Source organism: Homarus americanus, unplaced genomic scaffold (genome assembly GCF_018991925.1).
Source record: "Homarus americanus isolate GMGI-L3 unplaced genomic scaffold, GMGI_Hamer_2.0 scaffold6476, whole genome shotgun sequence".
In the NCBI taxonomy this organism is placed as follows: Eukaryota; Metazoa; Arthropoda; class Malacostraca; order Decapoda; family Nephropidae; genus Homarus; species Homarus americanus.
In genome coordinates, this window is record NW_024724169.1 from 45,001 (window position 1) to 72,768 (window position 27,768).

Below are 27,768 nucleotides of genomic sequence, written 5' to 3' on the forward strand. Positions count from 1 at the left end.
AGTCAGTCAGTCAGAACAGTCACTCAAACATTCAATCAGTCCATCATTTAGTTAGTCAGTCAATCAGAACAGTCAGTTAGTCAATCAGAATAGTTAGTCAGTCACTCAGTCAGGGAGAAGAACAGTGCAGGAGAGTGACAAACTAATCACCCCCCCCCCCTCGTAACAACACACCTGTACTACCTCACCTCACGTTTCCAGGTAAGTTCATATGTAGATTTTTTTTATTTTCCCTTACCTGTGGCGTCAAACTAACCGACCAATCAGGAGTGAATCTCATCGACCAATCAGGAGTTATCTCATCGACCAATCAGGAGTTATCTCATCGACCAATCAGGAGTTATCTCATCGACCAATCAGGAGTTATCTCATCGACCAATCATGAGTTATCGCACCGACCAATCAGGAGTGATTTAGTATTAGTATTGACCTTGATCTTGTTGAGAAATGCTTTGGGATGATACACACACACACACACACACACACACACACACACACACACACACACACACACACACACACGCGCGCGCGCGCACACACATACACACGTACACATGAACAGGACCACTATAGATGACAGAAATATAGTGTTGACTCACCATCTCGGGCACCACATGAGAAGGTAAACACCATGGCCTAGGCGAGAGAACATCACACAACGATGTCTTCATGTTATTTTGCCTTCACGACGTATGCAAATGAGAAGGAGGCAGAAGGTAAACACAACCACTCTGTCATGTCGCCCTTGGTACCGTGTAAACATTGACCTGGAGGATGATAAATATTCTGACGTCAAATTATATCTCAAAAGCCGCTGTGAGGTTACGACACGGCAAGATTTTATTGCCCTAATGATATTTGGGAGGATAAAGTTAGTTAAGTTAGGATAGGTCAGTTTAGGTTAGGTTAGGTTAGGTTAGGTTAGTTTAGGTTAGGTTAGGTTAGGTTAGGTTAGTTTAGGTTAGGTTAGGTTAGGTTAGGTTAGGTTAGGTTAGTTTAGGTTAGGTTAGGTCAGGTTAGGTTACGTTAGGTTAGGTCAGGTTAGGTTAGTTTAGGTTAGGTTAGGTCAGGTTATATTAGGAAAGGTTTAGTTAAGTTAAGTTAGTATAGTTTAGGTTAGGTTTAACCTATAGGTAAAATAAGCTGGGGTGGTTATTCTTCAGGTGATCCCATATACTCAGTCGTGTGAGGTTACAGCACTAAAATTCTCAGTGGGATAAACTTACATCACCCACAGAAATTCTCAACAGGTGTAACTTATCAAACGTTGAAACTCACCTGTGATTAATAACCTTGCGACACAGTAAACACCCCCCTCCCCCACCTTAATTAACACACACCTGTACACGTTATCCTCACCTTCCCCAACTCTGTAAAAATCCCTTTCATAACTTACACCTTCAGATAGTGACTCAACACCCCAAACACGTTATCATCAGCGCCTCACGTCGTCATCAGCACCTCACATCATCATCAGCACCTCACGTCATCATCAGCATCTCACGTCATCAACTGCACCTCACGTCATCAACTGCACCTCACATCATCATCAGCACCTCACATCATCTGCACCTCACATCATCATCAGCATCTCACATCATCATCAGCACCTCGTCATCATCAGCACCTCACATCATCATCAGCATCTCATCATCATCAGCACCTCCGTCATCAACTGCACCACATCATCAACTGACCTACATCATCATCAGCATCTCACATCATCATCAACCTCACGTCATCATCAGCATCTCACGTCGTCAACTGCACCTCACATCATCATCAGCACCTCACATCATCATCAGCACCTCCACATCATCATCAGCACCTCACATCATCATCCTCCATAATCCATCCACATCATCAGCACCTCACGTCATCATCCTCACGTCATCATCAGCACCTCACATCATCATCAGCACCTCACGTCACCATCAGCACCTCACATCATCAACTGCACCTCGTCATCATCAGCACCTCACATCATCATCAGCACCTCCGTCATCATCATCTCACATCATCATCAGCACCTCACATCATCATCCATCTCACATCATCATCAGCACCTACATCATCAACTGCACCTCCGTCATCATCAGCACCTCACATCATCATCAGCACCTCACGTCATCATCAGCACCTCACATCATCATCAGCACCTCACGTCATCTGCATCTCATCATCATCAGCACCTCCATCATCATCAGCACCTCACGTCATCATCAGCACCTCACAGTCATCATCAGCATCTCATCATCATCAGCACCATCATCATCAGCACCTCACATCTTTCACAGCATCATCAGCACCTCACGTCATCATCAGCACCTCATCATCCTGCACCTCCTCTCATCAGCACCTCACATCATCATCAGCACCTCGTCATCATCAGCACCTCACATCATCATCAGCACCTCCGTCATCATCAGCATCTCCATCATCATCAGCATCTCCATCATCATCAACATCTCCGTCATCATCAGCATCTCACATCATCATCATCTCACATCATCATCAGCATCTCACATCATCATCAGCATCTCACATCATCATCAGCATCTCACATCATCATCAGCATCTCACATCATCATCAGCATCTCACATCATCATCAGCACCTCACGTCATCATCAGCACCTCACATCATCATCAGCATCTCACATCATCATCAGCACCTCACGTCATCATCAGCATCTCACGTCATCATCAGCATCTCACGTCATCATCAGCATCTCACGTCATCATCAGCATCTCACGTCATCATCAGCATCTCACGTCATCATCAGCATCTCACGTCATCATCATCAGCACCTCACATCATCATCAGCATCCACGTCATCATCAGCATCTCACGTCATCATCAGCACCTCACGCCATCATCAAGACCCCACGTCATCATCAGCATCCGCCGTCATCATCGTCAGCATCTCACGTCATCATCAGCACCTCACGTCATCATCAGCATCTCACGTCATCAACCGCACCCCACATCATCATCAGCATCTCACATCATCATCAGCATCTCACGTCATCAACTGCACCTCACATCATCATCAGCATCTCACATCAATGCATCTCGCGTCATCAACCGCACCTCATCATCATCAAAGCATCTCCATCATCATCAGCATCTCACGTCATCAACTGCACCTCACATCATCATCAGCATCTCACATCATCATCAGCATCTCACGTCATCAACTGCACCTCACATCATCATCAGCATCTCACATCATCATCAGCATCTCACATCATCATCAGCATCTCACATCATCATCAGCATCTCACATCATCATCAGCATCTCACATCATCATCAGCACCTCACGTCATCATCAGCATCTCACATCATCATCAGCACCTCACATCATCATCAGCATCTCACTTCATCAACTGCACCTCACATCATCAGCATCTCACATCATCATCAGCACCTCACATCATCATCAGCATCTCACGTCATCATCAGCATCATCATACTCTTCATTGGAAATCTAGTGGTAAGAGCTTCAGACGAGGGACAGGAACCACACCGCACCTACTGAGTTACAGGGAACCAACACAAACTAGGTAGTGTCTTTCTCAGTGTCACGAACCTTCAGGTAAAAACACGAAAAACGAAGGAGAGAATTAAGACCTAAGTCACCACACCTATACCCAGAACTGGTTACTGGTATACTGGGTGTGATAACTCCCCTCTGACGTTCAAACATGGTATAAAAAACGGAGAATAATATAAGTCTCATCTCTACGTGGAATCAAATGCTGTACAGTGTTTGTTATTTCCCTGTAGAAGGTATCAAAATCTCTGACGCGTGAATCTCTTATAGAAAACGGGGAAAATAAACAAAAGCCTATCGTATACATAGAATTGAACGCCTTAAGTATTAAATAATCCCCCGTAGAAAGTATCGAAGGATCTGATTTATATATTACAGAAAACGGGAAGAATAAACAAAAGCCTAACTCATACATGGAACTATATGCTAAAATGACTTGATAATCTCCCGTAGAAGGCGTTGAAGGAGGTAAGTAGGGGGAAATGACTCCTTCTTTCATGGCGTCATATAACCAGTCTTTCCCTCGCTGTTTATGAGGGTCTTCCCTGAAAACTTGTATGAGAGAGAGAGAGAGAGAGAGAGAGAGAGAGAGAGAGAGAGAGAGAGAGAGAGAGAGGTGAGACTTATTGTTTAAACCCTGGACGGAAATGGTCAGGTGTAGGGAGTATTGTGTTTTTTTTAATTCTGTTCTTGTTCTTCCTTTCTTCTTTGTTCTTCCTTTTGCATTTTTCTTCTTTAATACAATATTTTTTTTTATATTCCTTAATAAAAAATAATTAAAAAATAGCGAAAAAAAGATGAATGGACAATAAAGACAGACAGACGATTATGTATATACCCCTGAAGTAAGGTAAAAGGAGGGGGGTTAAAAAGTTACCTGTACAACTCATCTCTCTACCCATATAGAAACAGACACAGACAGACAGACAGACAGACAGACCCTCTCACTTGGGTTCTTTTACGTGAGGAAATTTTGTCAGTGTTGATTAACTTACCTGTTCTCAAGCCACACCTGTGATGACGTGTGTGTGTGTGTGTGTGTGTGTGTGTGTGTGTGTGTGTGTGTGTGTGTGTGTGTGTGTGTGTGTGTGTGTGTGTGACTACCTTGGTTCCTGTGTTAATGTAATCAGCAAATACACCCCGGATGACCTTGCTAATTCGGGGTCAGCTAATGTGACCTCTGTCCACACGCGACTTTAGTTCTCATTAACGAGGCAATTAGCTCAGGTATATTTAAGATAATTAGTAGACACTCTTAAGAAAATATTTATCTTTAACTTAATCGTGTTTATCATTTACTATCTTTATCATATTTATACACATTATCCCTTAACCAAAACAAACAAACAATAAATAACGAAAAATAGTAAATAATAAATAAATAAATAAATAACACTAATTAGTCGTATCCTTGAGGTTTGTTTCATTCTCACCCGCCATTACCTCGCCAAATAGATTTCTCCGGGATGTGAACGAGTAAATATATTTGTTCCTGACCGTCCTGTAATCTCACGAACATGGACGAGTGAATGGTGTTGATTTTCTTAATTGACATCTCGTTAATCTAGTGGGTATTTTTAAATAGGTTTAGTTCGTTAATAGCGATGAGAAAGTGGCTGTAATCTGGCGGATGTTTGGGGGTAAATTTGGTGACGTTTTTTGCCATATGTGATCTAGTGTTTGTTTGGTTCAGTGTTGATGTTTTTGCTGTATGTGATCCAGATTTTTTTTACCTAGTATTGGAATTTTGTCGTATGTGATTTAATATTTTATTTGATACATTGTTGACGTTTTTAGCTGTATAAGATCCATTGTCATAATAGTTTAGGTTGAGAGTGTATGAACCCTGATAGTGTTATGGAAATTGGTATGGCAGTGATGGTAGTAATAGTAGTAGTGAAGGTAGGGATGATGGTGGTAGTGATAGTGATGGTGGTGGTGATGGTGGTAATAGTGATCTGTGATGGTGGTAGAAGTGGGAGTGATAGTGTTCTGTGATAGTGGTAGTAGCAGATGTGTTAGTAATGGTGGTAGTGGTGGTGATGGTGGTAGTAGTAGTAGTGAGGGTAGTAGTGGTGGTGATGGTGGTAGTAGTGGTGGTAGCAGTGGTAGTGATGGTGGTGGTAGGAGTAATAGCCGTGTCGGGGGCAGAGGTTCCTAGAATTACCAGCTCTGGGATACCTTGACTGGTTGGTTGGACGGTAACCTCCTCCTTCCTCCTAACCCCCTCCCCCTTCCTCCTAACCCTCCCCCCCATCTCTTCCTCCTAATCCTTCCCTCCACTTAACGCCTCGAATGGATAAAATTTCTATTAAATATTATACATAAAAATCACTTATATATTCAAAACATGTATGCATTATGTAGTAGTGAAAATATAAATTATGTAACACGGAAATATTTACAGACGATGGAGCTTCAATGAGTCATGAATGTTTTGATGATGGAAGCTGATTCATTTGTTTTATTTGTCAAGTTTCGAAGCATTGTTTGTTGTAGTTGTTGTTTTTTGTTTGGGGGGGATTGTTTATAATATTAATTGTTATGTTGTTTTGTTTGCAGATCTGAGGGCGGTGTAGTGTGGCGTGATCTGGCGAGTTTTGGGCGGGTGTTGTCGTGCCTGGCTCCCTCTGTTGGCGCGACTCTCAGGCAGGACAAGCCAAGGCCTCGACCCGCCGCTTATAACTGTCCGTGCCGGGGCGGAGGGTTCAGTCCGTCCCTAGGGCCCCGACGTCGAGCACACGCTCCCTCTTACCCCCACCCGGGAAGCCAGCCAGCCAGGGACAGCCCTTGTAACTCCGGAGTGTCCCTAGCAGTGCCAGTGCTCGCGGGAATCCATCCACTCTTCCTCCACGAACGGAACTCACGAGCCTAAAAGAAAGGAGTTACCCAGCCCAGCGGGACGGGCCCAAACACAAGTCTTGTCTGAGTGTGGTGATGAAGTGTTGACGTTGTTGTTGTTGTTGTCGTTGTTGTTGTGATGAGTGCTCGTGTCACACCCGCGGGGAGATAACACTTGTCTTGACCACACCACACAACAGAGGTTTAGTACCACCTTCACCGGGACTTATTACATACTGCTTTTTGTTGTGAGCTGAAGACAATAATACTCATTGGATCTACCCTGCCACCTCTACTGCGTCTGTCACCAGGTGTGTATCTCGTGTGTTTAACCTTAGCTTATACAGGTGCCGTAAGGTATTAGTCTCTCTCCAGACACATAAAAACTCTAATTGGTGAAGGTGTTTACATTATCCTCATTACCTGCGTCGTTCTTAGTTGTATTAGACGAGGAAATTCCTTTAATCCGTCATCATTACGGGAGGCTGAAGGTGATGATGGTGTGTTGGTGGTAATGTGGTAATGATGATAATGATGACAATGATGAACCAGCCCTTTGTCAACACACACACTCTCTCTCTCTCTCTCTCTCTACTCACATTCATACATACACTCACATCTCCACATTAACATACACACGTATAATGTACTGTATATAAACATTACAAACATACGGACAGCTTCAATGTTCAAATAACCACCGAGTCTCTAGTAACTCAGGTGGGAGATTTTAATGCCCAATAGGAAGTGATCTTTGCTATTTTATCTATCATAGTATACACAGATAGATAGATAGTTAGAGAGGGATAGATAGTTAGATAGTTAGAGAGGGATAGATAGTTAGATAGTTAGAGAGGGATAGATAGTTAGATAGTTAGAGAGGGATAGATAGTTAGAGAGGACTGATGTGGTTAGGTGAATAAAAGTGTGTGAATGGCTTATTTTTTTAAGTTCCAATCACACACACACTTCTTGCTTGTGTTCCAACTACTACTACTTCTTCTTCTTCTTCTTCTTCTTCTTCTTCTTCTTCTTCTTCTTCTTCTTCTTCTTCTTCTTCTTCTTCTTCTTCTTCTTCTTCTTCTTCTTCTTCTTCTTCTTCTTCTTCTTCTTATCTTTCTCCAGTTCCTCCCTTTTTCTCATCCTCCTCCTTATCCAACCACCCCCTTCTCCTCCTCCTCTCGTTCTCCTACTGCTGTCTTCTTCTTCCTTCCTCCTACTGTCTTCCTCCTCCTTTCACCTCCTACTCCTCCTCCTACTACCTCCTTCTCTTCCTCCTCCTCCTCCTCCTCAGCAGTAGTATCCTGGTCAAGTTTCACATCAAGTGGTGTTATGTGGTGTTAACTAGTGTTAAGTGGCGTTAAGTAGTGTTAAGTGGCGTTAGGTTGTGTTACGTTAAGTTGGGTGCTACGTTAATGGTGTTGCTTTAAGCTGGGTTAGGGTAGGTTAGGTTAGGTTAGGTTATGTAAGATTGGGTTAGGTTAGGTTGAATTATTTTAGATTTGATTATTTTACGTTAGGTTAACTTAGAATAGGTTATGTTAGGTTTTGTTGGGTTAGGTTATGTTGGGTTAGGTTATGTTATGTTAGGTTAGGTTATGTTGGGTTAGGTTATGTTAAACACTTCAAAGAATCAAGCAGCTCAGGTGATAAAGGAGTCGTGGTATTTAAGTGAAGGGACTGAGGGATGGAGGGAAGTGGCTATCATAGGTGGAGGGATGAGGGAAGGTCATTAGACAGATTTTATAGCGGGAACATGGAGGGATGGAGGAACAGGTGGAGGGGGGAGGAGGGATGGAGGGAACAGGTGGAAAGGGGGAGGGAGAGATGGAGGGAACAGGTGGAGAGATGGAGGGGTGCCCACGTGGAGGGGAGGGGAGAGATGGAGGGGAACATGGAGGGGATGGAGGGAACAGGATGGAGAAGGGAGGAACAGGGAGGGAATAGAGGAACAGGTGGGAGAGATGGAGAGAACACATGGAGAGATGGAGGGAACACGTGAGGGAAGGAGGGAACACATGGAGAGATGGAGGGAACACATGGAGAGATGGAGGGAACAGGTGGAGAGATGGAGGGAACGCATGGAGATGGAGGAACACAGGGAGAGGATGGAGGGAACAGGTGGAGAGATGGAGGAACGCATGGAGATGTGAGGAACACGTGGAGGGAAGGAGGGAACACGTGAGGGGTGGAGGGAGATAAAACGCTGTCTTTGTATGAGGTGAGACACCCAAGGCAATCCAGTGTTAGTTATGCTGCCAGCGAAGTTGCGCCACCTCCCCCCACCCTTGCTGCCTGGCACCCCCTCCCCCCCTTGCTTGTGTGTGTGTGTGTGTGTGTGTGTGTGTGTGTGTGTGTGTGTGTGTGATTCTCTGCTGACTGTGTTCTTACTACTACCACTACTACACTATCAACACCACTGCCACCACTAATTCTATCACCACTATCAATACCACTACCACCTCCATTAGTCTCATCCACAGCTAAAATGTCAATCTGGAGGATAGGATAACCCTCATCTATCCTTAGTTTCTATCCTCCCACTCTCTGCACCCATCTCTATCATCCCCCACGTCCTCTGTACCGGTGTGGGGTGACCTTACGACACACCAAATCCCCCCAGTGTTTTGACCTCACCACACAGACAGACACAGAAACACTAAACACGGGTCAACAACACTGCTCACTAAATCCTGATTCTGTTCTAGACAATAAAATAAAAAGTAAATAATTACCTCAAATACTTATAAAAAAAATAAGTATTTACACTTATATAAGAGAAAAATATAGACGAAACATACTTATATAAGATAATAGTAACGTGAACAGATACCTATATATAGAGACATAAACAGAGACTTATATAAACACAAAGTCAGGTAGTTGGTGTTAGTCAGTGTAGGTGTACGATCGGCGGAGAGTGTTGGTACAGGGGAGCCTCAGGTGTGTACTGTGACCACACCTTAAAATTCCACAGGATGTAAGGGAGGGAGGGGGAGACAAGTGGTTAGGGGGTGGAGGGAGGAGTTGAAGAGTTTGTGGAAGGTGGAGGAAATGTGGGCTGGGGGGTGGGAAGAGGGTGTGTGGGGGTGCAGAGGGTATATGGGGTGTAGTGAGGCAAGGGTGTAGTGAGGGTGTGGGAAAAGGGGCAGGAGGGTGTATGGGGTGTAGTGAGTGGCCTGGTGGGTGTAAGGGGGTGTAGTGAGGGTGTATGTGTAGGAGGGTGTATGGGGTGTAGTGAGGTGTGTGTATGGGGGGTGTAGGTGGGTGTATGGGGGTGTAGTGAGGGTGTATGGGGGGTGTAGTGAGGGTGTATGGGGGTAAGAGGGTGTATGGGGGTATAGAGGGTGTATGGGTGCATGGGGGTGTAGTGAGGGTGTATGGGGTGTAGTGAGGGTGTATGGGGGTGTAGTGAGGGTGTATGGGGTGTAGGTAGAGTGTGGGGTGTAGTATGAATGAAGGAAGGAAGGTATGAGGATGTGGTGAAGAAGTAAGGATGGATAAGTGAGGATAAGGATGGAATAGGGACATGGAGAAGGAGGAGAGTTAGTATGAGGGTAAGGACGATAGGGGGGGAGGGGGGTAGTGAGGGAGAAAAGGATGAGGGAGAGAGTGAGGGAACTACTATAACTCCTCCCTCAGTACCTCACCATCCTAGCTCAGGGGCCTTCCAACACCTGTCGTTTGTTAAGCCTATTACACCTTGTCCTGTGATCACCTCTCTCTCTCTCTCTCTCTCTCTCTCTCTCTCTCTGGTCTGTCCTATTAAAGAAAATGTCTGAGGACTCTTTGGTAAAGGTATCGTACGCCTGAGGATGTTGAACTCACTGGTTGGTCATCGTACTCAGAAGCTTAGGTTGTTGTACTCAGGAGCTCTGGTTGTCCTACTCAAAGTAATAATAGTAAAACAGCTTAAAACACCTTGAAATGTATTTAAAACCAAAGTTGTTTATTATCACAGGTGTGTAAATCAACAGCCTGATGTACCTGTAATAAGAGACTCTGTGTTTGCTGATTCAACAGGTGTGAGTTAGTGTAAATAAAAGGGTTCTGTTCCATCTTTTATTTTTGATATTTTGTTTCTGAATCATAAAGTTGCTGTTGTTGTTATTGTTAAACCGACAAGATGGCGGGTCATTACCGGAGAGTTTTTTTATTTTTTTATTTTTTACAACATTTTTGTCTTTGTTTTTTAAGGAAGTGAATGGGGGAGAAACTTAGCTAGTTTTATATACATTTTTTTTTTGGTGTTATTAATATACATGGAAAGATACACATATGGATCACTACACATGTACACTAAATATCTTGTCTGTACACATTATACAAATATGTAAACACACACACACACACACACACACTAAAAACAAACATTCACACACATTCCACCCCAAGAAAACACACACACCTATACATATACTGTACACTCCACCCTACACACACACACACACACACACACACACACACACACACACACGACACACATGGCTTAGGTGGGCGACAGTGAGACTACATTAATGTTAGTTCACCCACACGACTGTTGCTTCTGGGGACATACGTTAGACAAACACCTAACCTATCCTCCCCACCTCAGTCTCCCAACCTCCTCTCCTCCTCCCAACCCCCTCCCTCCCTAACCCCTCCCTCCCCCCGCCCCTCCTCTCACTGCCCTCTCACCCCTGTCCTCCTCCCACAGATCCTCTCCCAGCCTCCTCACTTCCCCACGGAGTTCTGGATAGCCAAGAGAGCCTGCATGCTGTATCAAAAGTGTCTGTGAGTGAAGGACTGTAGGATTCCATGAGTCCTGCTGCCTTGATCCCTGATGCCCCCCTTACACCTACCTCCCCTCCCGCAGGCTGTTGTGAGGAGGCAAGGTCAACACCACATGCCCGAAGGATACTACACAGGGGCATGGGGGATCCTAGTAGTGTAGGAAGGACTCTGTTTGATGTAGGAACGGAGGGGATAGGGAGAGTAAGCTGTGGGAAGGAAGAATAAGCTGTAGGGTGGGAAAATAAGCTGTAGGAAGGATGAATAAGCTGCGGGAAGGGAGAATAAGTTGTAATAAGGGAGAATAAACCTTTTTCCGTTTCTTTTTCTATCTCTCATTCTTCTTATTTGTCTAAAGTAAAAAAAAACACATGAGGTTTATTAACTATGTGTGAAAAGATGTATAAGAACAAGAGTGACTGGCCTCTGTGTGTGTGTGTGTGTGTGTGTGTGTGTGTGTGTGTGTGTGTGTGTGTGTGTGTGTGTGTGTGTGTGTGTGTGTGTGTGTGTGTGTGAGTATGTGTGTGTGTGTGTGTGTGTGTGTGTGTGTGTGTGAGTATGTGTGTGTGTGTGTGTGTGTGTGTGTGTGTGTGTTTGTTTACGAAGACACTCACCTATAACCATCTTCATCACATCTACTAACATATACTCATTAGTCATCATCAACAACAATAACAACAGGTAACATATAAACAACAACAATAAAACTAACAACAACAACAACAACAGGAAACATATAAACAACAACAATAACAACAGGTAAACAAAAGAAAACAACAATAACACTATAAACAAAGACGCATCGACCCACAGCAAAATATAAATTCCAATGTAAACAAACCGATCCTCAAGGTACAGTGTTAACGTTACTGACTGCAACAACGGAGTGCAAGATAGCAGGTTGCAAGACGTGTGTTGCATATTGGTTTAGTCTTACGAGATTAGGGATTTGCAAGACGATATTATTGTGTTATTTGTGATTCTGTTTGTGTTTAGTCGTGTTGTTGACGTGTGTTGAAGGGTTGAGAGGGGGTGGGGGGGAGTACGCAAACGCCTTTATTTCTGTATCCACGTGTGTGTGTGTGTGTGTGTGTGTGTGTGTGTGTGTGTGTGTGTGTGTGTGTGTGTATGTGTGTGTGTATGTGTGTGTGTGTGTGTGTGTGTGTGTGTGTGTGTCGCTTATAGTCCCTCCCTGACCTTGGCTGACTCCTTACCGCTCACTTCACATATTGTTCACTTTTTACTCATCTCACTGCCTCATATATCACTGTTACGCCTCTCTGCCTCTACAGTGCCATTATTACCATCACCATCTTTATCATCACCATCACTCTACACTGTCATCATCACTATTACCATTCTCTATGCTACCACCATCACCATTATCAAAATAGACAGACAGACAGGCGCATACAACACCTTTCACCACCCCACCACCCTCCCCACCAACCACCCCTACCACCTCCCCACCAACCACCCCTACCACCCTCCCCCCACCAACCACCCCACACCTCCCCCACTAACTACCCCTACCACCTCCCCCCACCAACCACCCCTACCACCTCCCACCAACCACCCCTACCGCCCTCCCTCACCAACCACCCTACCACCCTCCCACCAACCACCCTACTGCCCTTCCCCACCAACCACCCCTACCACCCTCCCCCACCAACCACCCCTACCACCTCCCCCCACCAACCACCCCTACTGCCCTCCCCCCACCAACCACCCCTACCACCCTCCCCCACCAACTACCCCTACCACTCTCCCACCAACCACCCCTACCGCCTCCCCCACCAACTACCCCTACCACTCCCCAACCAACCACCATCACCAACTCACCACCACCACCCCTACCACTATCACCAGCCCCAACCCATCACCATCACCACCACCATCTTCCCCACCACTACCACTAACCCTCACCTCGTCCCTCAGAGATACAGACAGACAAACAGACAGACTGACAGACAGACTGACATCTCCCTGTCCCCCATAAGTCTTACTCCCGTCTTATTATCTAACATTATAAAAGACGGGAAACTAATTACTACTTTACTATTCAACTCTCCTCCTATTCACCTGTCCCTCAGAGTAATTAGCACCTGTATACATCATGAAGACAATAATAACAATGACAATAATAATGACGTGTGACTTCCCCAAATACCTAATGGATATGGAATCAAAGTCGAAAATCCAACGTGTATAGAGAAATGCCGACAATATCCATAGACTTATTGTGTGGATAATGTTTATATCATTCTCTTGTGAGGTTCTGGAGGTGGATAATGTCTTGGTGTTTTAAATAAGGATTGTTTACTGATAAGAGGTCGATAGTGGTTTTATTACGCACAAGGAACTCGTTATGGGTGATAGGAGAGGAATTGATTGAAGAACACACACACACACACACACACACCCATACACACATACTCAGCCATGTAGATCAAGTGAGACTAGACACCTGACAGACAGAGGGGGAGGGTACGGTAAGCCATCCAGGTGTGTGTGGAGGTAATTTAACCCAGGTATGGTCAGGTATGGTTTGGCACCTGCCCAGCTACCACCGACAACTGTCTTGTGTGTCACTGTGATCTTTCTGCACACACACACAGCTCTTCAATTTTCCAGGTAATAAGTCTTAATAATACAACTAAATACACCTTATATCATATCATTATTTCGTACCATTATTTCTTATCGTTATTTCCTATCGTTATCTCCTATCGTTATCTCCTCTCGTTATCTCCTATCGTTATCTCCTATCATTATTTCCTATCATTATATCCTATTTTATTTTATTTTATTTCATTTCATTTCATATTTTCCTACCTGCATTTCTTGTTATCATACTTAAGTAATTATTAAAAAAATATCCCTCTGTAAATATGAAGAAAAAAAACACGGATCCGAAACCGTTTAGTCTGAGTCCGGGTTTGGGGATTCGAACCCTTGAAGAGTCGACTGGGTTTGAGTATTCGAAACACTTGGGTCTGAATCCCCTAAAGCAGGAATGATTGTTGTCTCTCGTGGTGAAACTTATTATTTATTTTATATACAGTGATGTGACATAGTGGAGAGGCACTGTTTACATATCTTTTATTTTAACCGTGTTGTGTAAATAAGGAGTCAGCTTTGATATATCCTGATGGTGATGTGGCTGACGTTGATGGCTGACGTTGATGGCTGATGGTGGTGGCTGACGTTGGTGTTGGCTGATGGTGGTGGGTAAAGGTGGTTAATAGTCTTTTTGTTTTTGTTATGATTATATGTGTTTGTGTCTATGTATGTCTATGTATGTCTGTATGTCTGTATGTCTATGTATGTCTGTATGTCTGTATGTCTTATCCCTCTAAAATTATATTCTTATTTTACATTATATTTCCTCATGTTTATCACCATTTAATAACATATATCTCCCTTCTCTCCCTCTACCAGGATGAGTGCCAAACAGTGCCTACTGAGGGTGGCCCTGGCGTGTGTCACCTGCCTCACCGCCCACGCCCACATTAATTCACAGGTAAGTCCAATTAATCGTTTATCTGTTATTATCTTTTATCTATTTTTTTCTTCCGTTTACCATCATTAAGCAAACATTATTTTTGATATATTTTTCTCGTTATTTATTTCGTTAATATTTCAACCTTTCACTTTTTTTTCGTTGTTATTTTCTCCCTCTTCATTATATTCTTGATGCGTCATTTCCGTTTTCATAGTTATTTCAATTACGTTTTTTTGCTATCTAATCTGACGTTGTTGAGTTACGTCTGGCAGTGCGTTGAGCTAGACTCTCTCTCTCTTCTTCCTTTCCCTTTCTCTCATTCTCTTCTCCACCTCTCTCTCCTCTCCCCTTCCCTCACTCTCCCTACCTCTGATGTCTATAGTCGATTTAGGGAACTGACTTGTCTATGGAGTCAGGATTCTAGCTAAGGTGTTTACAGGTCCATATCGTAGGTAGTGTACCGGGGGCACTATAGACGAACGAATATACGATAATCGCCTACATCCGCCACCACTGACCTCCCTGGTATGACATTCTCCTTTGAGGGTAGCCATGATGAACCCCCACCCCCACTCATCCCCTCATCCTCTTATTTCCCTTTCACTCCCCTTCTCTATCCCTCCTCATTTGCCCTCTTCTTCCCTCAACCCTTCCTTACACCCTCGCTTTCCCTTCTTCATCCACCATTCCTCTTCTTTCAACCTATTTCTCCCCCTTTTTCTGTTCTTCCTTACCCTCCCCTTAAATCCCCTCACTTATCTTCATTCTTCCCCCACCTTCCACTCCTTTCTCCATTCACCTGCCCTGACCCCCCACAAAACAACATTCTACAGACACGATGCTCCCTACACCTCACGTCTGGCCGAAGTAACCTGAAAGTATTACCTGTCACAAGGCCACGCTCACCTGGTCTACTTTTTCGGGTTACGTGTACCACTTGACACACACACACACACACACACACACACACACACACACACACACACACACACACACACAACATCATTATGTAAACCATTCCCACCACCACCCTGCTGCCGCCTCTGTTATGTAAACTATGTGTGTATTATGGTCCTCGTGTGTGTGTGTGTGTGTTTTTGGTTACGTCACTTATGTTTTTATTTCTGTGTTGTGATTTTGTCATGCCTGGTGGTCGCAGGTATTAGTGAAATGAGGTCATTGTGGATATTATATTAGATCATTTGGGGAAGTTTCATGGTAGTGGTGGCGTGAGGGTGGCGTGAGGTGGTGTGAGGTGTGAAGGTGGTGTGGGGTGTGGGGGTGAGGTGGTGTGAGGAGGCGTGAGGGTGGTGTGAGGGTGGTGTGGGTGGTGTGAGGGTGGTGTGAGGAGGCGTGAGGGAGGGTGGTGGCGTGGTGGTGTGGTGGTGTGAGGTGTGAGAGGTGTGAGGTGGCGTGAGGGGTGGCGTGAGGGTGGCGTGAGGTGGTGTGAGGTGTGGTGGTGGGTGAGGGGGTGGCGTGAGGTGGTGTGAGGGAGTGTGAGGTGTGGGGAGGCGTGAGGGGGTGGCGTGGTGGGTGAGGGTGGTGTGGGGGTGGTGTGGGGTGGCGTGGTGGTGTGAGGAGGTGTGGGGTGGTGTGGGGTGGTGTGAGGGGTGGTGTGAGGAGGTGTGGGGTGGCGTGGGGTGGTGTGGGGAGGTGTGAGGGGTGGGTGGTGGGTGAGGGGTGGTGTGAGGAGGCGTGAGGGTGGCGTGAGGGGTGGTGTGAGGGGAGGCGTGAGGTGGCGTGAGGGTGGTGTGAGGGTGAGGTGGTGTGGAGGCGTGGGGGGTGGCGTGGGGTGGTGTGAGGTGGAGGCGTGGGGGTGGCGTGGAGGGTGGCGTGAGGGTGGTGTGGGGAGGTGTGAGGTGGCGTGGTGGTGTGGGGAGGGTGGTGGCGTGGGGGTGGTGCAGGGAGGTGTGAGGGGTGGCGTGGGGTGGCGTGAGGGAGGCGTGAGGGGTGGTGTGGGGGAGGTGTGAGGAGGTGTGGGGTGGCTGGGGTGGCGTGAGGGTGGTGAGGGGAGGCGTGAGGGTGGTGTGAGGGGTGTGGGGGGGTGGGAGGGTGGTGTGGGGTGGCGTGAGGGTGGCGTGAGGGTGGTGTGGGGGAGGTGTGAGGGAGGTGTGGGGTGGCGTGAGGTGGCGTGAGGTGGTGTGGGGAGGCGTGGGTGGTGTGAGGGAGGTGTGAGGTGGGAGGTGGTGTGGGGTGGCGTGGGGTGGCGTGAGGGTGGTGTGAGGGAGGTGTGAGGGAGGTGTGGGGAGGCGTGAGGGTGGTGTGGGGAGGTGTGAGGGAGACGTGGGAGGGTGTGGGGAGGGTGAGGGGGTGTGAGGTGGTGAGGGAGGTGTGGGGTGGTGTGGGGGTGGTGTGGGGAGACGTGAGGGAGGTGTGGGGAGGCGTGAGGGGTGGTGTGGGGAGGTGTGAGGGAAGATATAAAGTGAGAACGTCCTACTCATAGGTCCTCCTCAATGGTCCAGTGGGAGGAACCTAGGAACGTCTCTTTAATCAGTCTCTTGTCTCATCTTTATTCGAGATTAAGTTCAGAAGCCTAAGAAGAGAAAGTTATTACCTAACCTGATTTCTCTCTCTCTTTGTCTTTCTTCTCTTTTCCCCACTTTCCCTTCCTTCCTTCCTTCCTTCCTTCTTCCTTCTTCCTTCCTTCCTTCCTTCCTTCCTTCCTTCCTTCCTTCCTCCCTCTCCCCCTTTCTCCCTTTCCCTACCCCTCCCTCCTCCCACATCCACCTTTCCTTCCTTCCTCCTTCGCTCTCAATACTTCCTGAATGCAATAAGGAGGAGAGAGGGAGGAAGGAGGTAATGTCATGTCAACACACACCCACCTTCCCTCTCCTCCCCCTCCTCTTCCTTCCCCCTCCCTCCCCCCCTCCCGTAGTACAGTATTGCCCACACCCCACACGTTCAGGGACCTCCTTAGCCTAATCTCATCATGGTGACATCAGCTTAGTGACTCGGGTTGGTGATTGTAGTTGGTGACGTATGGTGATTGTGTATGGTGAAAATAATTGGTGATTTTTGGTGGTGGGTTATTGGTGATTTTATTTGGTGAATCCAATTAGTGATTTACACAAACACATACACATTCACACACCACAGGAGCCGCACCTGTACCTTAATTACGCATCCAGGTGTGTGTGTGTGTGTGTGTGTGTGTGTGTGTGTGTGTGTGTGTGTGTGTGTGTGTGTGTGTGTGTGTACCTACCTCTAGCTAACCTCTGAATTTGCTCACACTACCACCACTACCCTCAACACTCATCTAGCCCCCTCCTCCCCCTCCCCCCCTCCCTCCATCCCTCCCCCTCCTCCCTCCCCCTCCCTCCCTCCCCTCCCTCCATCCTCCCTCCCTCCTCCTCCTCCTCTCCTCCCCTCCCCTCAGTATACCTGGAGGGACGTGGCCAAACTTTCCCTCAGTAAACTTTCTACCGTCGCAACTATATCATGAATGAAAGAGTGACCACAGCTGAGTAACCGACGCTGAGTGACGACGCTGAGTGACCGCCGCTGGTAACCGACGCTGGTGACGACGCTGGTGACCGCCGCTGAGTAACCACCGCTGAGTGACCGCCGCTGAGTTTTGAAATCGATGCCTCTCAGGTTCATTTGTCTCTTATCATTTTCTCGATCTCTCGGCCGACGGAATGTTTAGATACATTCCGTCGGCTGAACACCCTAACTCTCCCTTACCCTCGGTCACCTCGGGTCGAGTATGTATGGTAGCTACCTGTGTCTGAATCTGTTTGTTTGTTTCTTCTTCTTCTTCTTCTTCTTCTTCTCCTTCTTCTTCTTGTTCTTCTTCTTCTTCTTCTTCTTCTTCTTCTTCTTCTTCTTCTTCTTCTTCTTCTTCTTCTTCTTCTTCTTCTTCTTCTTCTTCTTCTTCTTCTTCTTCTTCTTCTTCTTCTTCTTCTTCTTCTTCTTCTTCTTCTTCTTCTTCTTCTTCTTCTTCTTTCTTGCATTTCATAGGCCACACCTTAAGATTCACAGGTGTGGCTTCTAGTAATTACATACAGGTGTGGTAGGTATGGAGGTGTTGCTGGGGGAGGGGGTGGTGAAGGGTCAGTGTACCTGGTGTCTGTAGAGGTCACAGCTCCCTCCTCCTCCTCCTTCCTGCCTCCTTCCTCCTTCTTTCTTTTTCCTCCTTCTCTCCCCCTCCTAGCTGCGGTATACAGTACATGTAGTCATTAACTAGGGCCTCCTCCTTTTTCTTCTTCTCTTCCTCCTTCTTCTCTTCTTCTCTTCCTCCTCCGGTTCGTCCTCCTTTTCTTCTTCTGTTCTTATTGTCCCTCTTCCTCCAGCCTTCACCCTCCTCTCCTCTCATTTCATCATCACCACCACCTCCACCTCCTCTTCTTCACCACCACCACCTACTACCACCACTAACACCACCACCACCACCACCACTACCACCACCACACCACCACCACCACCACCCCACCACCCTACCACCACCACCACCACCACCACACCACCACACCACCACACCACCACCACCACCCACCACCACCACACACCACCCACACCACCACCACCACCACCACACACCACACCACCACACCACCACCACCTACCACCACCACCACCCACCACCACACACCACCACCACCCACCACCACACCACCACACCACCCTACCACCCACCACCACCACTACCACCACCACCACCACACCACCACCACCACCACCACCACCACCACCACCACCCACACCCCACCCACCACCACTACCCACACCACCACCACCCACTACCCACTACCCACCCACACCACCCTTTCACACCGTGCTCCTCTATCTTACCTTTAGGGTGAAATGCCATCAAATCTTTTACTCTCTAATATTTTTCCTGTTTTTTTCACTATCAAACCATGTTAGTTAATCAGACGTGTTTGTGGGTCACTTGTTGTAATAACTGGGCCATGGGTGGTATGTAAACATGTTGTTGTGGTGTGCGTGGTAATGTGCATGGTTGTGATGTAGGAGGTGTGTGTTTGGAGTTGTGTTAATGCGTTAATGCGTCAATGCGTTAATGCGTAGTTAAACGGGTTACCTACATACCTTGATATGAGCTTGGAATGTGTTATATTGCGTCTGAGTGTATTTGTACTAACTTGAGTCTATGTGTAATCGTTCCATAATGCGTCGCCCCGTAATGCGTCGCCCCATAATACGTCGCCCCGTAATGCGTCGCCCCATAATACGTCGTCCAGGAATGCGTCGCCCCGTAATGCGTCGGTCCGGCATGCGTTCTACTACACCTGGGAGGTATTCAAACGCATCGAATTGTACTTCCAAAACACCTATAATAAGAGACCACGAAACACCTGTGGTAACTCATTAACACCCAGATATACGAGGCCAGAGAGAGACTCACCGGCCTTACATCTCGATAATCACTTCCTACTTCTCCTCACGTAGGCCTACAAGAATGACAAGACGTAGATATTCGTTAACACCCTCGTATAACGGTACACTGAGAGAGCCATTAAGTTAACAGGAAAAACGGTCCCTGTTAACGGGCAAGGTGAGATAAGGGAAAGCTTTAATTGTGTAAGTGAGGCACCTCGGTGTGTTTGGTCTTAGAGGGGCCTCGTTAAAACACCCTCCCCTTCCTCCCCTCCCCCTCACCTAGGCACAGGTAGGAACACAGGTGAGGTTACGTGAGGTGAGGGAGTCAAGGTGGATTCATTTCCGGTTAAATTATCTGGTATGCGATTCACCTACCACTACTACCACTATTATTACCACCACTACCACCACTACCACCACCACTACCACTATCTCTACCTCCCCAACCACTATCACCACCACCATCACCACCTACCCCACCTCCCCTATATCTAGTCATCTCGGATCGACTTTACTCTTAGTGTAATTAGACAGACAGGTGAGCAAGGTAACACACACACACACACACACACACACACACACACACACACACACACACACACACACACACACACACACACACACACACACACACACACACACCATACCTCCATGATTATTTATACCAAGAGTCGGGTGTGTACTGGAGTCAGATGTGTACATAGAAAATATTACATACATGTTCGTAAATCCACTGTACGACCAGGAGAACAACGCCAGCACAGGCAGAAAGGCAGAACGTTCATCTACCGTAAACCTGCATGAAAGTGAAGGGTTTTAACGCCAGGTGTTGTTGATTGCTCGCACCTGGCACTGTCCTCTGATGGTGATGACACAAACTAACCGGGTGATGTTGTTGTCTAATTAAACATCAATTCGATTGTATTTGCTCTGAGGTTACAACACACTAATCCCTCTTAGGACTTAGTGTGAGGTTACAACACACTAATCCCTCTTAGGACTTAGTGTGAGGTTACAACACAACAAACACCACTTCTCTACACCGTGCCTTCGTGTTAGCTCAGAGCAACAACGTGTGAATCTCCCCTCCTCAAAATACCATGTTGTGACCACAGAACAAGACACAACACCATGACTATTGTTGTGTCATTCGCTCACAACACGCGAAAATATAAGTATATCTTAGACCTTGACACCAATTACCTAACCTAACCTAATTCCAATCCTAACCTAGCAACCTAACCTAGCCCAACTCAGCCTTAACCTAGCCTAACCCAACCTAGCCTAAATCGAACCGAACCGAACCGAATCGAACCCAACCTAACCCTCAATTCAGGACGCTATGATGGGTCAATTATAGCGAATAGTCTCATTATAGATCCCTATTATTTATGGGATTATAGTCCTGATTCGCTATATCATCTTCTTTGTAGTTTAATTATAGTGTTGAGAGTTATTAAGTTTGTTATAGATAAGGTAATCGATTTTTTCTAATTCGTTATATTATTGAAGTTTGATCTGTTCATTAAGTTATTTCGTTATATTTGGTGTCTAGTATGCCATTATGTTAAGGCCATATTTTACTATAACGACTATGGCTTCACTATACCGAGCGTTGAAGCCACTACGAGCTCAAATTTTATACGTATGAACATTAACACAAAGACAGTGTCGTGGTGTTTACAATATAACTTAATTATTTTATATTATTTAAAATCCACCTAAGATAGGATTATATATAGCTATTTAAATTAATTTATATAATATTCTAACTTAATTATGTGTTAGCTATATATTTTCATTGAGATTTATAGAATTTTTTATCGATAACTTTCATTTGTTATTAAAACTGAAAATTTTTCCCTCTCTCTCGCTTGTTACTAAGAGCAAAATTAAATTCTTGAATAGTTTTTCATTTTGTTAATTGAATTCCTGCATAATCTATGTCTTTTTTTACATCATTTACTCAATACAATTCTCAAAAGTTGGTCTATACACACGAGAAGTCAAGGATGAGTTTCTGAGTTTCTGTAAATCGTAAAAAAGTGGTTTATTTACATTTGGTTGTGTGGTGTTTACGCTAAGATTTCACTCTCGCATGACTAAGCTAAGCAGAAGCCTCGGAGACCTGCTGTGATTATTGTTGTTGTGTTTTTCACCTGCTGACAGACTGGCTGACGACGTTGGGTTTATGTTGACGTACTGACGTTCTCCCCGTCTGGTTACGTCTAGTTGGAAGGAGTTCATGACCAATTAGAAGTCTTGTGTGATGTTTCCTGTCTTTTGTTAGCCAATCGTAAAGTTTCCCGGTCTTTTGGTAGCCAATCGTAAAGTTTCCGCCATTTGGTAGTCACGCATAAAATGTCCCGCCCTTTGTTAGCCAATCAGAAAGTTTCCCGCCAACTCTTGACCAATGATAAAGACGTATTGTTATTTTCCAACTTAACCTTGATATTCCTGACGGTTTTAATCATATTTAAGCCAATCGTGATGCTTCTTTCCAACTTACTAATCTTAATCTTTTTAGCACACATTAGTATATAACGTCTCTTCACACTTCTCCAGTCGTGACAGGCCCACCACCTGTTACCCAATCACAGCATTTCTGCCATTCAACCACCGAGTCACTAAGTTTCCCGCCATTTATTAACCATTCACAGAGTTTCCCGCCATGTGTTAGCTAGGTAGATCCTCTGTTTTTCCTTTAACCAATAGCTGCTCACCGCCTTTTCCTTAGCCAATCACAGTGTATGCTTTAATTCCTTCTCTAACAAATCACAGTTTCCCGTTTCGTTAGCCAATCAAATCACAGTGTATCATTTTATCCTTCCTCAACCAATCGCAGTGTCCCTTTGCATCCCTTCCTTAGCCAATCACAGCGTATCTTTTTATTCCTTCCTCAGCCAATTACATCTCCTCGTTCTTTATGTTTTTCCCACGAATCGCAATTTCCCGCCTATCGTTGTACGTCCGATCGTAAAGTTGCAAAGACATCCGGTATGTGGACCCAACGTACACCGACCCTCCGTTTTCTTTTGTTTTGTTAACGACGGGTGCATTGTTTTTACCGAACACTCAACAAAAGGTCAATTACCCTAACCTAACCTAACCTAACAACCTAACCTAACAAAACCTAAGTCAATCCTCATCAATTCTCTCACAGGTAAATCCTATTAGTGGACAGTGCGGGAGATTTAACCCAGGTGATGTAAGGTAAACTTCAATGGCTGTCACCTATCGTTTGATCAACACTTGTATGTAGCTGTGTCATGGGACTTGGTATATAGACACAGGTGATGAACAGCGTGTGTGTGTGCATCAGTACCCATGTGTGAGAATAAGGTGATCTTATCATCGCCGTCCCCACACACACTAACCAGTTTTCCATTTAGCAAAGTCAATTATACTGTTTACACTAACTTATAATACTTAACATCTTAAGACTTTACTGTTTCTAAGTTCATATTAGATACTAGTTTTTATTCGTTGTATTAAAAGGTTGAATTTGTCACCTTTGTATTTTTTGTTTGTAGATTTGAATACCTGGCTGTCTCTCGCGTGTGTGTGTGTTAAAAAGGTCGACTTTAAAATAATAATAATAATAATAATAATGATACAGTACTAATAACAAGAAGAACAACAATAACAACAACACCAATAACAACAACACCAATAACAACAATAACAACAACAATGACCACAACAACAACAACAATAATAACAAATAATGACCACAACAGTGACCACAACAACGACAGCAATAACCACAACAACAACAACAACAACAACAACAACAACACTAAATAACCTCCAAAACAACCCTAATAGCGCCAAGGAGCCAGACATAATACCAGGACCACCACCCACCGTTGACGTCTTTATCACAGTGAACCAACAACACCGCCCATGGGATTGTATTCGTCACGCTGATCACCTTTACAACACCGACTTGAGTTTTTAATGATGGCGACACACACACACACACACACACACACACACACACACACACACACACACACACACACACACAACACACACACACACCACATTGGATGACCCCTTGGCATTGTGATTCCTGCCCCTGTGTGTGTGTGTGTGTGTGTGTGTGTGTGTGTGTGTGTGTGTGTATTTTATGATACATGTACCTAATGCCATGTACACATTCATAGCATTGTATATATATATATATATATATATATATATATATATATATATATATATATATATATATATATATATATACACTTGTACTCGTTGATATAGTACTCTAAAGTGATTCTTGTCATCTCAGTACTCAAGGTGACTGTCTGTGATGGAGACGTTTTGGGTGTTGAGTACAATGTTCCTTCAAGGTTAGGTCTTATTTTGGTGCAGTGGGTGTGATGTGGGGAGGGAGTATGGGGTGAGAGGGAGGGGAGTGATGGGAGGGGAGGATGGGATGTGGGAGGGAGTGATGGGGTGAAGGGAGTGATGGTGAGGTGGAGGATGGGAGGGGAGTGATGGGGTGATGGGGAGGATGGGAATGGGAGGGTGTTGGCATGGAGGTATTGGATGAGCTATAATGGAGGTGAAGAGTGATGGGGTTGAGGGTGATGGGATGAAAGTGGGAGGAGGTGATGGGGAGAGAGGGGGATGGGTGGTAATAGGAAGAGGAGGAGAAGGGAAGAATATAAATGTTCTTATTATTAAAAAACAATTGAGAATCCTGATGACAAAACCAAAGGCAACCAACAATAACTTAACATAAACACAACAAACAATTAAGAAATATCTCTATATTCTTCTATACGACAAAAATACAGTAACTTCAAACTTTTTGTATCCTTAAAGGTCATAAAAAGTGGTAAAACTTAACAGATATGGCTACTTTGCATTCTGAAGATTCGCAGACAAATGTTACGTAGGTGGGTGGGGTGGTGGGTGAGTGGGGTTAGTGGTGGATGATGGGAGGATGGGTTATGGGTGGATGAGGGTGAGGGTAGGTGGATGATGGTGGGTGAGTGGATGGTGGATGGATGGGTGGGAGTGGGTAGGTAGGGTGGATGATGGGTGGAGTGAATGTGTGGTGGGTGATGGGTGTTAGTGGGGTAGGGTGATGGTTGGTGGGTGAGTGGATGGTTATGGGTGGGTGATGGTGGGGAGGGTAGGTAGTGGTGGATGATGGGTGGAGTGGATGATGGATGTGATGTGTGAGTGGGTAATGATGGTGGAGGATGGGTTATGGTGGGTGATGGTAGCTGCTGAAGCACGACCACCCGATAATTAGAGGGTGTGGTGGAGGTGAAGGCCACGGGTCAATAGCTGTCAACACACACACACACACACACACACACACACACACACACACACACACACACACACACACACACCAGCAATATTAAAATCACACTTGATATACCCTTATAGAGATGTGCCCCCCATCACCATCACCTCTCCCTTCAGCACCCCTCTCCAACACCCTCTCCAACAACCCTCTCCAACAACCCTTCCAACAGCCCTCTCACAGCCCTCTCCAACACCCTACACTCTACGTTAATCTTCAAAAAATATAATTATAAAAAAAGTCATAATTCTTCCACTTACCCATTTATCTTCTTAACGTAAATAAAGGAAAAAAAGGTAAAAATTGCTCCTCTTATTCATTTAACTCCATAACCCAAAAACAAAAGATGGGAACAAAAGACGATCAGAATTACGAAGTGGTGTCTATTGTTTACATTTTGGATGGGTGACGGAGGAGGCTGAGGAGGATGTTATCACCAGCACCTGTGACCTCTACTAACTAGATACCCCACCCCACCCCACCCATCCCAGCCCATCCCACCCCCACCCACCCCACCCCACCCCACCCTCCCCCATCCCACCCCACCCCACCCCACCCCACCCCTCACCTCGCCCCACCCACCCCCACCCCACCCCACCCCACCCCCCCCAGCCCCCCCTCGCCCCATCCCACCCCACCCCACCCCCCCCAGCCCTGCCCACCCCCCCCCCACCCCTACCCAGCCCCCACCCCCCCACCCCCCCAGCCCCACCCCACCCCGGATACGAAGTCGAGGTTTTGTATGATCACTTGTACTGCCGCCATAAACCCGGGAAATAAAAAAAATAAAAAAAAAGATTCGCTCGTTTAAAACTTTATATACTTTCTAAACTTTGTGAAAAAAAATATAAAGGAACGTATCTAATAACTGTAGTTTTAAGAGTATTTTCAAAACTATTTATTCCCGCCATCTTTAATATCGTATCTTAAGTTAGGTAGAAAATTTACTTACCTTAATATTTCCGTAATTAAGAATGAACACGTATCTAGTTATGAGGAAAAAAAAAAAGGTGTTTGAATCCTTGGAACTCAACAGGTAGACTCGGTAGCGACGCCCAGACAGGAAATATCCGAGTTATAACAAAGGTTTCATTACGTAATGTGACCAATGAAAGTCCCGTAGGAGAGAAACGTAAAGTCATAAGTTGTCAAAGGATCTTGTGGAGGCTTTTTCTGAAGACTTTCCCTTACCTGTTGTGAATATGAGGGCGTGTATTATTGGAACGGCCTTACGAATAGCGCACCCCCTGATGATTTGAAAGACAGACAGACAGACACACAGACAGACACACAACAACTCACAATCATCTTAACAACTGGACAATAATAAGCCTACTTTCACCCTCTATACACACACACCTGTACCTTACGCAATATAAAACACCAATTAACACCCATCAGGTATTCTCCAGGTAACAGGAAGAAGAGAATGATTACCACCTGTCAATATATGAACTAAACACACACACACACACACACACACACACACACACACACACACACACACACACACACACACACACACACACCAGTGACGACAGATGGTAGAGTGAGAGGCGTTCGTCTATAAATCTCTTTCTGTCTCACATTAGAACTATCTCTCAATTCATGTGTATTATTATCTCACAAACTTAAATATTACGTTAGAGAAATTATTGAAAGTCTAGGAAGTTTTTTTTTTAATTAGTTATTTACGTGTATGTAGATATTTGTTGAGTGTGATGTAAACATTTTCCGCCATCTAGAAAGTCGAGGTTTTGTTGTCAATAGTCGAGGTGTGTTGGCCAATCAGAGTCTTTCGTCGAGTTGTTTTGGCCAATCAGAGTCTTTCGTCGAGTTGTATTGGCCAATCATATTTTTTTAGTCGAGGTGTATTGGCCAATCATAGTCCTTCAGTATATTGTTAATCTCATAGGCGAAATATTAAGTTAGATTATGTTAGCTTAGATGTGGTTAGAGTAGGCTAGATGCGGTTAGGGTTAGGTTAGGTTTGGTGTGGTTAGGGTTAGGTTAGGTGTGGTTAGGTCAGGTAGTTACACAAGTGAGGCACGTAGCCCACTCATCTCTGCCGCAGCCCGACACACCTCACTGAGTTCGACCATCGGCTCTGTTTATGTACACTGTGAAACTAAGGTGTACAGTACTTTACTTTCCCAGCAGCTATGGTGGTGGGAGGCGTGTTCTTGTCTGTTATTGTATGATGTTAGGTTCATTTCTTACTTTCTTACTTTCTTTCTTTCTTTCTTTCTTTCGTTCTTTCTTCCTTATCACCTCCTGTCGCTCACTCACTCTTTTTACCAGCTACTTCTCTCTCTCTCTCTCTCTCTCTCTCTCTCTCTCTCTCTTATGCCGCAAGCGTCGACAGCGTCTGCGGCGGTTGGCTGGCTGTTGTGAACGTCTGCCGCAGTTTCACTTTCCTCTTCACTCACCGCC

General features: G+C 45.4%; 1 protein-coding gene across 1 annotated transcript in view; it reads left to right on the top strand.

Annotated features, from left to right (window-relative positions):
- LOC121864076 (A disintegrin and metalloproteinase with thrombospondin motifs 4-like) overlaps positions 1-27,768 on the top strand; it is a gene marked incomplete at its 3' end in the record, with an annotated part of 107,175 nt that overhangs the window by 23,970 nt on the left and 55,437 nt on the right. The window contains exons 2-3 of the mRNA XM_042362978.1: positions 6,119-6,708; positions 14,609-14,690. Of these exons, the coding sequence (XP_042218912.1) occupies positions 14,610-14,690 (81 nt within the window). The remainder of the gene's footprint in view (positions 1-6,118; positions 6,709-14,608; positions 14,691-27,768) is intronic.